General features: G+C 46.7%; 1 protein-coding gene across 1 annotated transcript in view; it reads right to left on the bottom strand.

The window, feature by feature from the left end:
* LOC149328443 (uncharacterized) overlaps nt 1–11,856 on the bottom strand; it is a 43,152-nt gene extending 31,296 nt beyond the window's left edge. Inside the window, exons 1-2 of the mRNA XM_089562011.1 lie at nt 11,490–11,856; nt 11,258–11,420 (exon numbers count right to left, since the gene is read on the bottom strand). Of these exons, the coding sequence (XP_089418137.1) occupies nt 11,258–11,420; nt 11,490–11,646 (320 nt within the window). The 5' untranslated portion in view covers nt 11,647–11,856. The remainder of the gene's footprint in view (nt 1–11,257; nt 11,421–11,489) is intronic.
* Between the last annotated feature and the right edge of the window lie 2,776 nt (nt 11,857–14,632).

Raw genomic sequence — 14,632 nt, 5'->3', positions numbered from 1 at the left:
ATTCTAGAGGCCCGTGTACTGTGCGATATGTCAGTGCACGTTAAAGAACCCCAGGTGGTCGATTTTTCCTGGGCCCTTCGCTACACGGCGTCTCTCATAGCCTGAGCCGCTTTAAGAGCAAAGGATAGTTGAGTGCAGCAAACGATCGCGTGGGAGCCTGCAAAAAATTGAAAACTGGTGTGGAGAAAATTTAGGAAATGGCGCAGTAGTATTAACTCTCTCAGTTACCAAACCAAACCAACACTCAAGTTCAGTTTAGCAAAATGATTATGATAGATGAAACTGGTTTCACACCGATATTACCATGTCCATTAATTGTAAACCCGTATTTGGGAACTAGCGTATTCGTGCAATATGACAGAGCAGATCGATAATGCTGTATAGATTTTAAGCTTGGCATGACAGCTAGTATATGCGATGAGCTTTACTTTAAATTGTCATGACATATATATAGCCACGAACGGTGGTCGGCAGACCTCCTCCAGGCTGGTGTCAAGTTCTGTCGCGATAGTTCCGAGAGTGCTATTGCAGTCCTGCACGTACTTTATAGGAGCATTCACTCTCACTGAAATATTAGGGTGACTAAGCACGCAAAGATGCCGTCCTGCAGTTATGCTGACAGTCAGCTAATCGCTAAAAACTCCTGCTGTTAATTTATAATAATATACACGCATGCTACTTACTGAAGTAAGCGAAAGCGATGGCACAGCACTTTCTGTCAGGCGGCGAAGATGGCCTGTCGCAGGCTTGAAGTCCTCTGCACCAAAATGCAGGGAGCATACAACGCTCCATTTTGTCGGTAACCAATTATCTGAACGTTGCAGTGCGTCAGTCCACCGTTTTCTGGCTGCAGGGTCATTCGGAAACCTGTCGCGCAATATTGAAAAAAAAAAAAAAATTGCCCATTCGGCTCTTTTCCATGCAGAGCCACAGCGCATATTTTCATCGCTAGTACCATTGAAGAAATATTCACTCACCTATGGAACGAAACCTCCGAACAAACGATTTCTGTGCGGCTCCTGCACCCGGGCACGCAGCACTTCATGATGCAGCGCCTGCCTGAGCGCTTTCAGTTTCGGTAGATGGTTTCAGTTTCGCCGCTCGCGCGCGCGGCGGTGATAAAGATCACCGCACGCCATCACGTGATATGGTCACGGGGGGACCGACTCGCTTTTTTTTGCATGCTTTTTACTTTTTATTACCCGGCTTCAAGGTTCTCGCCGGACGCTCCCTCCTCAGTTTTTTTTCCTCCATGGTACTGTCCCCCACAGACGAACAGCAGGCGCGAAGGCTAGCCGACGGGGGAGAGTAGGAAAGGAGGACAGGAGAGGGTGTTGGACGGTCGGGTCGGCCCTACTCGGCAGGCATTGTAAAATTAGAGGAGGCGCTGCTTGAGTGAACGAAATCAGCTGCAGGCAAGGCGCGACGACCTCAGTGCACCGGCAGGCCGATATGTCAATAGTGGTTGCGACGCCCGCGCGAGTCAGTCTTCAAGCGTGACGGTGCAAGTTGCATTGTCTTGTTTTGCCTCTCAGTGGCGAATAAAACTCGTCGAATTTGTGTTTGTCACCTTTGACCATGTTATAGCTAACAATGCCCAGCGCGTTCGCTGCAACTTGCACCGTCATGCTTGCAGACTGGCTCGCGCGGGCGCCGCAACCACCGTTGACATTTTGGCCTGCCGGCGCACTGAAGTCGTCGCGCCTTGCCAGCAGCTGATTTCGTTCACTCAAGCCACGGTTGAGAGCAGCACAATCGTGGCGCGCGAATGCGCTAGTCACGTGATTTTTTTTTGTATTTGGCGGGTTTTCTTTGGAGCTCGGAAAAAAGATACACGTGAGTTTTTTTTTTACCGCAAATAAATGGAATGGGGGTTTCTGAAGGTGCTCTCCAACTTTGCTATTCACATTTGCTGTGTAAAGTCAATATTTACGCATTTAGAAAATTTTTCTTAATTGCTAATTAATTAATTGCAAAACAAAAATTGCCTATGATGCGCAAGCCGATTGGTAGACGTATGTAAGTGGTTCCCCTGGTCTACCTCAAATATTTCATTTTTTAACCCTTGGCTAACGTTAGCGTGACACCCTGCATACTTGGGCCATGCTGCGGTCACGAGAGCACCATATGGTAAGAATAATAGAGGAACAAGGCAGAAATCAATACGAAAGTGCGTATTTTTTAACTGCCTGAACAGCGACAATTATTCTGCACCCATATTTACAGGAGGGTTTTCCTTTGGTTCAAAGAAAAAGTAAAAACAGTTAGCTAAAAAGGAAAGAGAAGGACAAACGAAAGCCACGAATGATCCCGCAAGTTGAAATAACCAATATAGAAATGTGTATCTTGGGAAACGCCGCGTGGGCAGGGCTTTCAATAAGCAAGGTCAATCAAGAACGGTTATTGATGTCCTAAAAAATTTTCGTATTCGGATGGTAATTTTGATCATGATGCTAACTCCAGGTGCATGGAGTCCATTTCTGTCCATTTCTTAGTCCTTTCATGTGGTGTGCCTTTTTGCGCCATGAAATTATTTTTTAGTATGAACCAACAAGCCCTGCATCAAGTACTTTTGCAGGAGCATGGCGTTGCCACGAAATCCAACACTAATTAGCAAGGTTCACGCCAAAATGTCTTTTCTAGTCTGAAAAAGAGATTGTAGGTGACAAAATCCAGAACGACTTCCGGTGCCGGTGGTTGGTTCGGTCAGCGGTGGGTGACAGTTCAAAAAAATTTCGTGGGGGGGGGGGGGGGGGGGGGCTGAAGCCCTATAAGCACCCCGCCCGGCTACGCCCCTGACTGTGAGCACATAATGTTGTGCTGTGATGTGGTATACTATAATGGAGTGTGCTAAGTGCAAGCGGTCGTTAGCTTTCCAAAACTCCAAGTGGTCTTTGAGTGATGCCGTAGTGGCGAACTTTGGACTAAACTCGACCGCCAGCTGTGGCCGAAACAAACACGAGGATTTTGTAGCTGGATATGCATCAGCCTAAAAAATTAAACTTAGAGAGCCCGACATCCCTAAACAATGTAAAGATGCAAATAATGATGGTATTTCTGCTAACTTGTGCCGTCGTTTGAAAAGCGATAACCTGCTGCACAAATATTTGATCAGTGCAGGGTTACAGGCAATCTCTAGGCCACGCCAGGATATTACAGTAAATAATTGCCGTGGTACCCGTCGGCGTTAATGAAACACAGCCCGACAGGTCACGCGAGAAGCCTGAAGGCAGTTTATTTATTTATTCATTAGTATCTCAAAGGCCCTGTTAAGAACGGGGCCACACAGCCCACCGCTGGAACCAGTGTTGGAGATGGGGCTTCTATCCCACCGCTGGAACCAGAGTTGAAGACGGAGGGGTCCTGGAGATGACTAACTCGTTTAGCCCCACAGGTACCGGCTCCGAATGACGATGTCGGACTGCGTTATCGAGGAAACTGTACAGAAGGGTTTATTCTACATATTTACAGATGAGAATCGAATGCCATCCTCCGATCACACAACATCCCGTTAAATACGGTTCGCGTTCCCCAAATCCCTGACTAGGGAACTTAGGTCGAATAACGTTGTCCAATCGGATGGGCCATTGATGACGCTGGCGGTACCACCCCCGGCACGGGGCGGTGCTGAAGCTCTCTCGCTCTCTCACAGCTTGGGGGATGAGAAGGGGAAGACAGTCATCAAACACAGATGCGTCACCTTGACCACTGCCGCAAGTGTTCTGTGCGTTGCCTCCGTGGGAAAGCAGAATCCCGCAGTCTCCTCGCAGGTGGTTTAACCTTCTCGAACTCCCCCGCCGGATGGCCGAAGCACGAGACCCCTTCGACACAGCGTCTTTCAATTAGCAGCCTCGCTCAGCGTGACCTTGCGTAGCATCATCCCGTTCGGTGACCCGAAGGCCGACTCGGCCAACGTATACCGCTGCTTTCGCCGTGCTTCCTGTGCATCTCTGCTTCCAGCGTTGTTGCTGCTGTGCCAAGTTCTCGCCGCATCTTTGCCTAACGACGACACTCGTCTGACAGTAATTTCTCCCAGGCCCGTGGGAGACAGCGTCCTTCGATCGGTTCGGAGGTTCGGTGATTTGGAGAGCAACAACCCCCGTCCGTCGTCGTCTATGCTTCTGCCGCCGGCGCCAGGTCTCGTCATATCCCTTGCTTTGCGATGAGACACACCCGGCTCTCAGGACCACGTTGTCCACTCTTAACAGCCCACTAGGGGCATTACATGAGCGGTGGGCATACATATCATTTAAATAAATCAGTGATGAATGATTTCAATGATTCCAGGCCAGGATGGATGAAAGCTTCAGCGGGCAGGTCGTTCCAGTCTCTTGCGGTCTGGGCGAAGAATGATTTCAGGTGCGCAGAAGTGGATGCTCGAGGTGTATGAACAGCTTTCGGATGACTGATGCGAAGTGAAAGGCGGTGTGCAGGGGTGATAACGGAATGACTCAAATGCGAATGATAAAACCTGTGGAAAACGCAGAGTCTGGCTATTTTTCGACGGGATTCAAGGCTGGGGAGGTTAGCTTTTATTTTCAATGCTGTTACGCTCGAATGATATGAATAATCAGAATATAAGAATATTATTGCGCGGCTCTCGACGGACTCAAGGGTTTTGGCTAGGTTAATTTGTTGGGAGTCCCAGATTGAACATGAATATTCAAGTTTAGGACGAACAAGAGTTGAATAGGCGGACAGTTTTACGGAAGCAGGTGTCAAGCCCAAGTTACGCTTTAGATAACCAAGAACACGGTTAGCTTCGTTGGTTATGTTCATTATGTGGGTGGTCCAAGAGAAATCCTGCGTTTCGCTAATACCTAAATATTTATCAGAAGATGCGTGTGACATCATGGAACCTCGAAGGGTGCAGTTAGGAGTAGGTTACGATTGACGACGATGAAATGATACTAACCTTGTTTCATTAACGTTTAAAGACATTAGCCAGTTTGCGCCCCACTCTTCCATAAGTTTTATGTCGCACTGCAGATGGTAAGTGTCTCTGTTACTAGTGATACTCCGGTAGATGACGCAGTCGTCGGCGAAGAAACGAACAGTGGAAGATAGATTACTTGGGAGGACGATGATGTAATTTAAAAATAATAGAGGCCCTAAAGCCGTGTCTTATGGTAGGCCGGAGGTAACAGGGGAGATGGAAGATGCGTGATTGTTAGCCCATACAAACTGTTGGCGGTTAGTCAAAAAATTTCGGAGCCAATCATACACTATTGGGTGGAGGTTTAGGCGCGAAAGTTTAAATAAGAGGCGCTAATGGGAAACTTTGTCGAAAGCTTTTTCAAAGCCTAAGAAAAGAGCGTCCACGGGTGTGTTCGTGTCCATACTGGAACTCATGTCGTGAGTAAAGAGGGCCAGTTTGGTAGAGCAGGATAGGTTTTTCAGGAATCCCGGTTGAGAACAGTCAAAAAAGTTGACAGACTGCAAGAAGGTCATGATGTGTGAGTAAATTACGTGCTCCATTAATTTAGAGGGAACGCTAGTGAGGGAGATGGGACGGTAGTTCTTACTAGACGATGGGGGGCCTTTTTTGTGCACTGCGATGATTTTTACAAAGTTTTTAGTATTCTTGAGAACTTTTGTGTTAATTCCACCTATAGTAGCAGATGAAGTTAGTTTCATGGAATCGATCAACGCGATTATTCCGATAGCGTCGAAACTTATACCTGGCACAGGAGGCTAATCAAAACACGGATAGTCAGGCATGTCGCCTCCAGGATCGTGGGTAAAACTGGACGAAAATGTATAATTAAATGCTTCAGCGTGTCAGTGTGTGGAATAGGTGAACCGTGTTCGTCGTAATGCGATATTGGCGGGGTTGCTTTTGGGTTTATAGCCTTCTAAAATTGCCTGGGTTTGTTGTGAAGCATATCAGGCAAAGTGGATGAGAGGAAGGTTTTTTTGGCTTGCGTTGCGTGAGAAAGAAAGTTTTTTTCGGAAGCATGATAATTTTTCCATGCGCGGGCGTCATTAGAAAGCTTTGCAGATTGAAAGAGCCTTTTCTCTTTGTTAAGCAGCCTTTTTAACTTTCCGTTGAACCATGGCGATGATGACAGTGCGGTGACTGTTTTAGTTGGTGTGTATGTGCGGATGAGCAAGCGCATTTTATCAGTTAACAGAGACCAGTTAGTTTCGACAGATCGATTTGAAAAGTTTGAGAGGAGAGAGCTACAGAATTCCGCCAGGTCGTTATTCATGGCATCTTAGTCACCTTTGTCGTAGAGCGTCAATGTTTTCGTTAATTTTTCAGGGCGTAATAAGGGACTGTGATAGGTGCGGTAGAATACCGGTCACCACGTGACCAGCACCGTGACCACTTAAGAAACCGCCCCCACGTGTCCGCGCCAGCCGCTTCACCCCGTCGTGACATCAACGCACACGGAGCCGTCTTTCGCACAGGCCTTCCTGCCACCCACGGAAATGCTGTGCCGCGATGTCATCCCGAGCATGGCTCTAAAAGATGACGAAGGGCACAGTGGTATGTTGACTGACAAGAGAGAACAGCCAGGACAGCAGCTTGGGCATGTTGGTTATTCATTCTTGATGGAACAGCGCAAAACATCGGGACAAGAGACAAGCGCTTGTCTCTTGTCCCGATGTTTTGCGCTGTTCCATCAAGAAGAGAGAACAGTGTGAATCGCGAAATCATACAACAGCAGCGCCAGATGAACACATCAGTGTAATCGTCCAGCCATATTTTAAATGAATCTGATTGACTTTTTAAAAACATTTAGGTCACTTTTGTAGGCTTCCTTAGCCACGCAGTAAAAACAAAAGGATCCACTTCATACAACGGCAGCACAACCACGGTATAGTTTCGCTCTGACAGTTCCGAGGAAAGAGAGTTTAAACAGACCAGCCCTGCAGTAATTTTTTCTCGACATATTTCTGACATCTAAATTTACGAAATACCGGGTGTTTTTTTTTAGGTCCAAAATTTTTTAAAAAAGGTAAATTGCTTTAGATTTATTTTAGCACTGGGGCTATACTGGAGGCTACGGCGGGCGCCAGGCAAGAGGAAAACTGCTTTAATTAGTTCGCTGATAACTAAATATGTTAATTAACTTTTCTAATTATTGTTTTAGGGGATATGTTGTATTCGCAGAATTGGAGATCGTCCTCTAAACAGTCCAACCGAGAAAAAACAATTTTGATTAAAAATTTTTCACGCACGTTACGAGGCGCGAAAAATTCACCCTGGTAGGCATCTTCACACCGTAACGCAGCGGCGGGAGCGCCTCTGACGTAGTTCACTCCGCCCTGCGCTTTGCGTCACGCGTCCCGGACTGGCGGCCTGCGCTATCGCTGCATATCTCGCTTCGCTCCGCGGTCTCACGGAATGCCGCGCTGGAACAAAAACGCATTGACACAAAGTGCAGGGCGGAGCGAGCTACGTCACAGGCGCTCACAGACGCTGTGTTACAGTGTCAAGGTGCCTACCAGGGTGACTTTTTCTCGCTTCGTTACGCGCGCAAAAATTTTTTTCATGAAAATCTTTTTTTTTTGGCTGGTCTGTTTGGAAGACGATCTCCAGTTCTGCTAATACAACATATCCCCTAAAATAAAAATTATAAAAGTTAATTAACGCATTCAGTTAATCAGCGAACTAATTAAAGTAGTTTGCCTCTTACCTGGTGTCCGCCGTAGCCCTCAGTATAGCCCCAGGGTTAAAATAAACCTAAAGGAATTTACCTTTCTTTGAAAATTTTGGACCTTCTAAAAAAAACACCCGGTATATTAGGACGCTCAGCACGAATTGAACTCTTTCAATTAAGGTTCTTCAATGAAAATATTCTTAAGCAATTCGAGCCGAAGACACCTGCGTTCATCAAATCTTGCACTCCCCGAGATGACTTCCTCAGTAAAAAAAGTCGAATTTCTTGAGCAGGTATTGACGAAGGAACGAAAACATGTCATGACCTAAGGCTAGGCTTTCGATGTCAGCCATTACGTGCGGGAACTACCTTGTCGAGCTCGAAGTAACAGCGCGAAAAACATAGAAAGGACACATAGAAAAAGAAGACACCACGAGCGCTAACTTACAACAAGTTTATTTCGAGGAAAACATTGCCTGATATAATGCCTACACTCAGCACGTGACACAGATACGTGAGTTCTGCCGCCCGTGTCATCACTTCCCCCCAGAGTCATTGCGCGTACAACAGCTCCAGTTCTTTTGTTGTCAGAAGTACAGATGGCTTCCTGATACAGTCGTCTCCAAGCTTCATTTTCTCGGCTGCCTCAATTATATCGCGAACGAGCTGATCGGTGTGCTTTTCTATCACACTGCACTGTGCATACTCAGCCGAGCAGGTTTCTGATGGGCAATCCCTAACATGAATTCCAATATGCCTGCGTGCTTGTTCGACGTTAATTTTACGCTCTTTCAGCCTTTCGTTGGTGCATCTGCCTGTCTGGCCTATGTAATTCTTCCCACATTACACCGGAAGGGAAAAAACAACGCCTTCCGCGCATTCCACGAAGCGGGTCTGGTGGTTTGTTGTGCACCCGCGCAGTTTTTCCGGCTCTTCGGCGTTCACGCGCCGACAAATGCTTTTTAGTTTTCTCGGGGCTGTGAGCACGACATTAACACCAGTTCTTCGGCCAATCTTTTTGAGACGGTGGGAGATGTTGTGGATGTAAGGGAGGACCACAATTTTTCGTTTGTCTTTAGGCCTCCTACAGCTATCACGCAGTTTAAGTTACTTGCTTAATCGTTCGGCGACGGACACAAGTATGTGTGAGGGGTACCCTGCTACCAAAAGACGTTCTATCTGACGACGAAAGCACGCTTCCATCGTGTGGATGCACGATTTCTTGAGCGCGTTTGACAAGCATAAGTTTGCAATGGCCCTTTTTACCATCTTGGAGTGCGCCGATTGGAAAGGCAGTGGTGCCTTATCAGCCCTTGGTTCATAGGCCTAGCACACGTTGCCCTTAGTGAAATGCAGTCTCAGATCAAGGAATCTCAACGACCCTTGTGCAGGAAGCTCGTGTGTAACTGTTAATGGCTGAAGAGCACGACTAAAGCAGGCTACAGCCTCTGAGGTCACGTCAAGGGTGGCAGCAGCACGAACACCCTTGACGTGACCTCAGAGGCTGTAGCGAATACCACACGATTCTGGTTCTTGGACACTTGCTTCGATTCCCATATCTGGCTTTACTCGCAACACCTCCCGTGAATTACGTTGCTATCCAGAAGACTGCGTTTTAACATTTACTTTTTTGATGGATATTTTCAGCTTCAAAAATAATTTATAGAATACAGCTTGTTGTGTGCCAACTGGCAGATGCCTTTAACATCCCAGAAACCGTTCTGATTTGCGCTTACAGAATGATTCTGCTCGAAAATTGGCAGCAACGGACCTTAGAGTGATGAATATTTACAAACATTTTTGTCCGGCTTTTTCACCCAATATATTCTTGTGAAACGCGTTAAATAGATTACATGCATGGCAATGAAGGAATTACAACACCTCCGTTGCACATGCACTTGAGCTCCGGAAGATAAAAAGTTTTAAGCCAGCCGTCATATAAACACTCTTATAAATCTGGAGTTGGCGCCAGCAATAAGAAGCGAAAGAAGTCGATCCAAATGGTCAAAAATCAATTCGCTTTATAATCCAGCCTGTATAAAGGGTGCAATAAGGAATTTTCGGTTTCCGCAGCGCTCTTTTCTCTAAATTTGCAAGCGTTTTCCGCTCAGCAAAATTAACGCATCCGATTGAATGGTTAACTCCGGCGGCTTCCGGTCGATGGCTAACTAACTTCTACCAAACCGTCAGGAACAAATATATTCGCCTGCAGTAACGAAGTTACCAAGATTTACTTTCCGTGTGGAATACAGAATTTATTTACCTTGTACCGCTCTTTCTTCCCTGTAAAGCCACTTTAACGTAATAGCAATTGCGTATTTTGCTTTTATTTTCATTTCTTCTTTGTCTTTTTTTGTGTGCATACTTCGCTTGGTATCATAGCCTGGATCTTGCGATTGTTGCTTTACTCACCCACTATTGTAACTGCAGCATCTAGTTATAGCTTCCAAAAATAAAGAAATAAAAACTTAGCGGTGTAATGACAGGCCGGAAAACAGGTAGACTCCAAGATATTGCGCATGAAACAGTTTTAGCGTCCACTCTCAGTAATCTCAGTCTAACGTCTTTCGACAATACCGCAAAAGTAAAGGCGAAACTTAAGCAGGAACTGTCAGGAATTTCAAATACTAAGGCTGTCATAGAGGGAAAAAAAATTGTGAAAAAGCGCTACCCGCTGGTTTACAAGCCATGCCGGCGCGAACCTAGCAAATCTTCCTCCACTGACACCTTTGACTACGTGGCAATTCCTGCAAGAATGAAACACGCGGTTCCAGTAGACATTTCTACACATGGACAGCATTCCCCAGATGTTGGGGAGGTCGTGCCAATTCAAGACTGCAGGTAATCACATTGATAACACGCGGGATTTATGAGAAGGTTAGCTAGCGTTACCGAAATTGCGAACACAATAAGGTTTTGACGCGGGAACACACAAGCGCTGGGCCGATCAGCAGCGTCTACTTCGTGCGGCCGAAAGCGAGCATGAAAAGAGAGTTGATAGATTCGGTGATGATCAAATGAAAGCAAAAAAAAAAAAACGCTGCGCCAAATAACGAAAAGCACCTTTCAGCAGATTTAGAATGTCGTATCCCATTCCTAGTATGCACTCCATGCTATCAGTTGCTTCCGGTGACAAGATAGACGGCAAATACTCACGGTAAGGTTATGGCGAGAAGTCGCTTCCATTAATATGTATTTCAGTTAGAGAGGGGTTGCTTTATCGAGGAACACCTGTGCGCTCCTTTACGTGAATTTGCAGCATGTCGACATTTTCGCGCTACGCAGCAACCATCCTTGATGCCTTGTAACAGCATGAAATAATCTTACAAGGTAAATCTATTCGCGAAATGGCCATATACACGGGGTAATGGAACAACCTTCTTTTTTCGTAGTCAATACAGCTGACCTCAAGCGACATCGAACCAAATGTATCTACTTTGCGGAACTGTCTGTTAAACCGCACGCTTGCAGTCGTTAGAAATTAAAATATTCTGATATCCTCCAAAATAACTGAAGAAATTAATTACCAGAAAATCGATTTCCAGTAAACAGCGATTTAGCAGAAACGAAATGTACAACGGATAGCCTGTTAAGACAATAAGCTCAAAAAGAAATCATCCTCTCATGCTCAGATGCATTTCACTTACGTGTCTTGCCGGTCCTTTGACAGCATCTCATCGAGTGCATCATAATAACGCCACGTGATTTTTGGCAGATCCTCTCCGCCAGGTTTCCTTGATGCCTCCACCAAGTTCTTGAGACGCCTCCAGCGGTCTTTCAAGTTGGCAAACTTCTTCGCTGCGACTTTGCCTGCAGAAGAAAACGTCACGCACTGTTTGTCACAGCTCGCAGAGAATACCTGTCCCGCAAACAACTCACCTGTTAAGCCCATTTGCTTTCCTATTATTTCCCAGCGCCTTTCCTTCATCTCAATGTCTTTAAAATTGATCTCCCTATTGTCGTAGAGAAATCGGTAGGGCCTCACAAGCGCTATGAATATGTGGGCGTTGAAACGCGGTTCAGGGAGAGCCACCATGGCTGCCGCGCCGAGAGCAAAACGGTTACGAACAGGGCGAGACTGCGTCGTTTGCGCCTCGGGGAAGGAGCGGCGCGCCAGACGCCGTTGCCGTGCCGGGGAAGGAACGCGCGATGGCGGTGGCGCGCCGTTCAGCGAGGAGGAGAGTCAGGCGGGTAACCCTCCTCTCCCGAGGCGGCAACCGGTTCCGCGACGGCAACGAGACGGGGAAGAAAACTGCGTTGGGAACAACGAGGCCCACGAACGTCGCCTTCGTCTGGAGGGTTGCAGCGCAACGCATGCGATAGAGGGAAGGGAGTGGGCAGGAAGGGGCACCCGTTCACCTTGGTAGATCGAGCGCCCCTCCGTTCTCTTCGCTGAGAGATAGCAAGCAGCCGGGGAAAGCATGCGCGGAGCGCGGTTCTTTTGAACAGATGTTCTCGTGCGCCAACGTATGAGAAAAGCTGCAAAGAGACGTCCGGCGCGAAGCGGCCGCTGTCATGCACGAATACCGACGATCCCAAACGTGAAAATTAGAATTAGATGTACACCACTTTTTAAATGCTCGGTAAGCGCTCTACGCAAATTCGAAATAGTTTCAAAGCAATTGTTGTAGCTTTTACACGTAGAGCTCTTTTACTGCACTCTTTCGAAAACGAAAATCTAACACGCTCAACTAATCATTTTTCTAGTTACCGGTGTTTCTTTTCTATTAGGATAACATCAATAATTACTTGCTAAGAATGAGTTTAATTAGTTCCCATCGGAGTAGCCATTTCAGTTCGTTTCACCAGTTCGATGCAGACTCTTCTAACCCTGGTTCCGCAATTCCTGCATGACAGCTGAGGTTTGCACTGAGTCAATTGCTCTCTCGTAATCAATGAAGAATATTTATAGGGGCTGGTTATATTCTGTGCATTTCTTTATCTCCTGATTTATAGCGTGAATATGGTCTACAGTTGAGTATCCTTTACGAAAGCCTGCCTGATCGTTTGGTTGACTGAAGTCTAAGGTTGCCGTGAGTCTATCAGCAATTACCTTAGTAAATACACGGTAGCCACGGACAGTAAGCTGATCGGTCTGTAATTCTTGAAGTCCTTGACGTCTTTTTCTTATCAATTAATATTATGTTTGTTTTCTTTCATGCGTCTGGTACGCTCGTGGTCACAAGGCCTTGCGTATACACGGTGGCTACTTTTCTAGCACAATCTCCCCACCGTTCTTCAAGAGATCTGCTTTTACCTGACACTCGCCAACTACTTTGACCCTTTGCATTGCTCCTAAGGCCTTCTTTACTCCCTCTTTCGTTACTGGCGGGATGACCCATAGCTGTGCGCTACTGTCTCTCTTATTAACGTTCTCATTACGTTGGCCACTGTATCGATTTGTGTAGAAATCTTCGGCTACTTTAACTAACTTATCCATATTGCTAATAACATTTCCCTCTATATCTCTGAGCTCATACATCTGGTTTTAACCTATGCCTGTATTCCTCTTCACTGCTTTTAGGGTACCTCCGGTCTTGAGAGCATGCTAATTTTCTCCGTATTGCCGCGAATCTTTGTAGTGTTTGTTCAGCCTTCAAACCTGCCGGCACGCGGCTTATCGCTTTGTTTGCGATGAATGACGCGGCCAGATTTATCCCGATTGATAGCATCCAGGCGGAGCCGATTCATCGTTCTTCCAGAACGTTCTAGTAACTTTGCACGCTTTATTTCGAAAATTCTCTAGCAGCTTTCAATTGAGCACGGCCGAGAGCGGCGGGCATTCTGTTCCACGACCGCAGAGTACGCCTCTTGCTACGCCGCCGCCGAGGGATTCAGTTCATTGCGGGCGCAAGTAAACCCAAATAAAGAGTTTCGTTTGTAAGCCATTCTGGCTGTTTTCCTGCTCGCCGGACTGCAGTCACCACTACGTGACAATATTAGGATTTCTTATGTCGGCTACCTTGGGCTTGTTTCTTAACTTTGATACTCTGCCATTGTTATTCGGTCTGTAATGCTTGACGCTTTCATGGGTTAGCGTTTCTTGCCGGAATACTGTCGAACCATGCTACCGCCTACTTCTACTGCGCCCTCCGTAACTATACATGTGACAGTATCGTCATTTTCAGTGCTTTCAGAACACCACGCTCAAAGGCGGTCACCGAAGAGGCTTATTCTTGATCCCACTCTCTTAATGAAGCTCCGTCATCACTCTGTGCGGGACGTTTGCGCTAAGCACCCTCATGGAGCACCAAGCAGACAGCACGGACGGTGACCGGCGTCCTCAGTGAGTGGTATTGCGATGAACTGATATCGTGGGGGGGTTGGCAATTTTCGCTTTTGATTGTCTTCGTTGTGCGTGAATTCGCTGAACGATTATCGCCTTCTCCTGGCGGCGATAGTGCGTTATAAAATTTTCATAACGGATAGACCCTCAATATATATCTTCCGATTGCTTTGAGTCCCGTATATCTCGTGGCATTTTTTTTATCATTTCCTTTTCTCAGCACCATCATAGCGTTTGTTTCTTGGTACGCTGTCTTTGAATGTCGGAAAGGACGCCGCACTCGTAATGAATACTTGGCTGCCATTCCAGCTATTGGCGAGTGCAGAAGAAGGTGGCAATTTTGGCATTGCCTACTCATTGCGAATAACGGGAGAAATGAAAGCGCGGCCCACCGCAGCAGGAAATCGAGGGGTTTAGTTTCGACTCCCCTCATGTCACGCAAGTGATACAGTTCGTGCCGACGGATGGATTGTGGACGGTGCCGTTTTCCTTTTCCAGTGCCATATTTCGAAACTCAAGCCGGACGCCGCACCGAGGTTATTCGATTGCTTCCCGACGTATTTGTTACAATTAATGTTAAAACCTCGCTCGAAAAAGCAGCTAAACTGTGCAAAAGGTCGCCGGCAGTTGTCAGCTGGCCAGGAGGAAGTGGAGGCTGTACCACTCTTGCGTGTCGAATGTTATTCGACTCGACGGCGGAAGTTCCGCTGTTCCACGATGCTTTTCAACGCCACTC

The sequence above is a fragment of the Amblyomma mixtum genome, chromosome 9 (assembly GCF_055824585.1).
Source record: "Amblyomma mixtum isolate Tamu chromosome 9, ASM5582458v1, whole genome shotgun sequence".
Taxonomy (NCBI): domain Eukaryota; kingdom Metazoa; phylum Arthropoda; class Arachnida; order Ixodida; family Ixodidae; genus Amblyomma; species Amblyomma mixtum.
The sequence above is the reverse complement of the archived record's forward strand: the minus strand, read 5'-3'. Positions and strand labels throughout refer to the sequence as shown.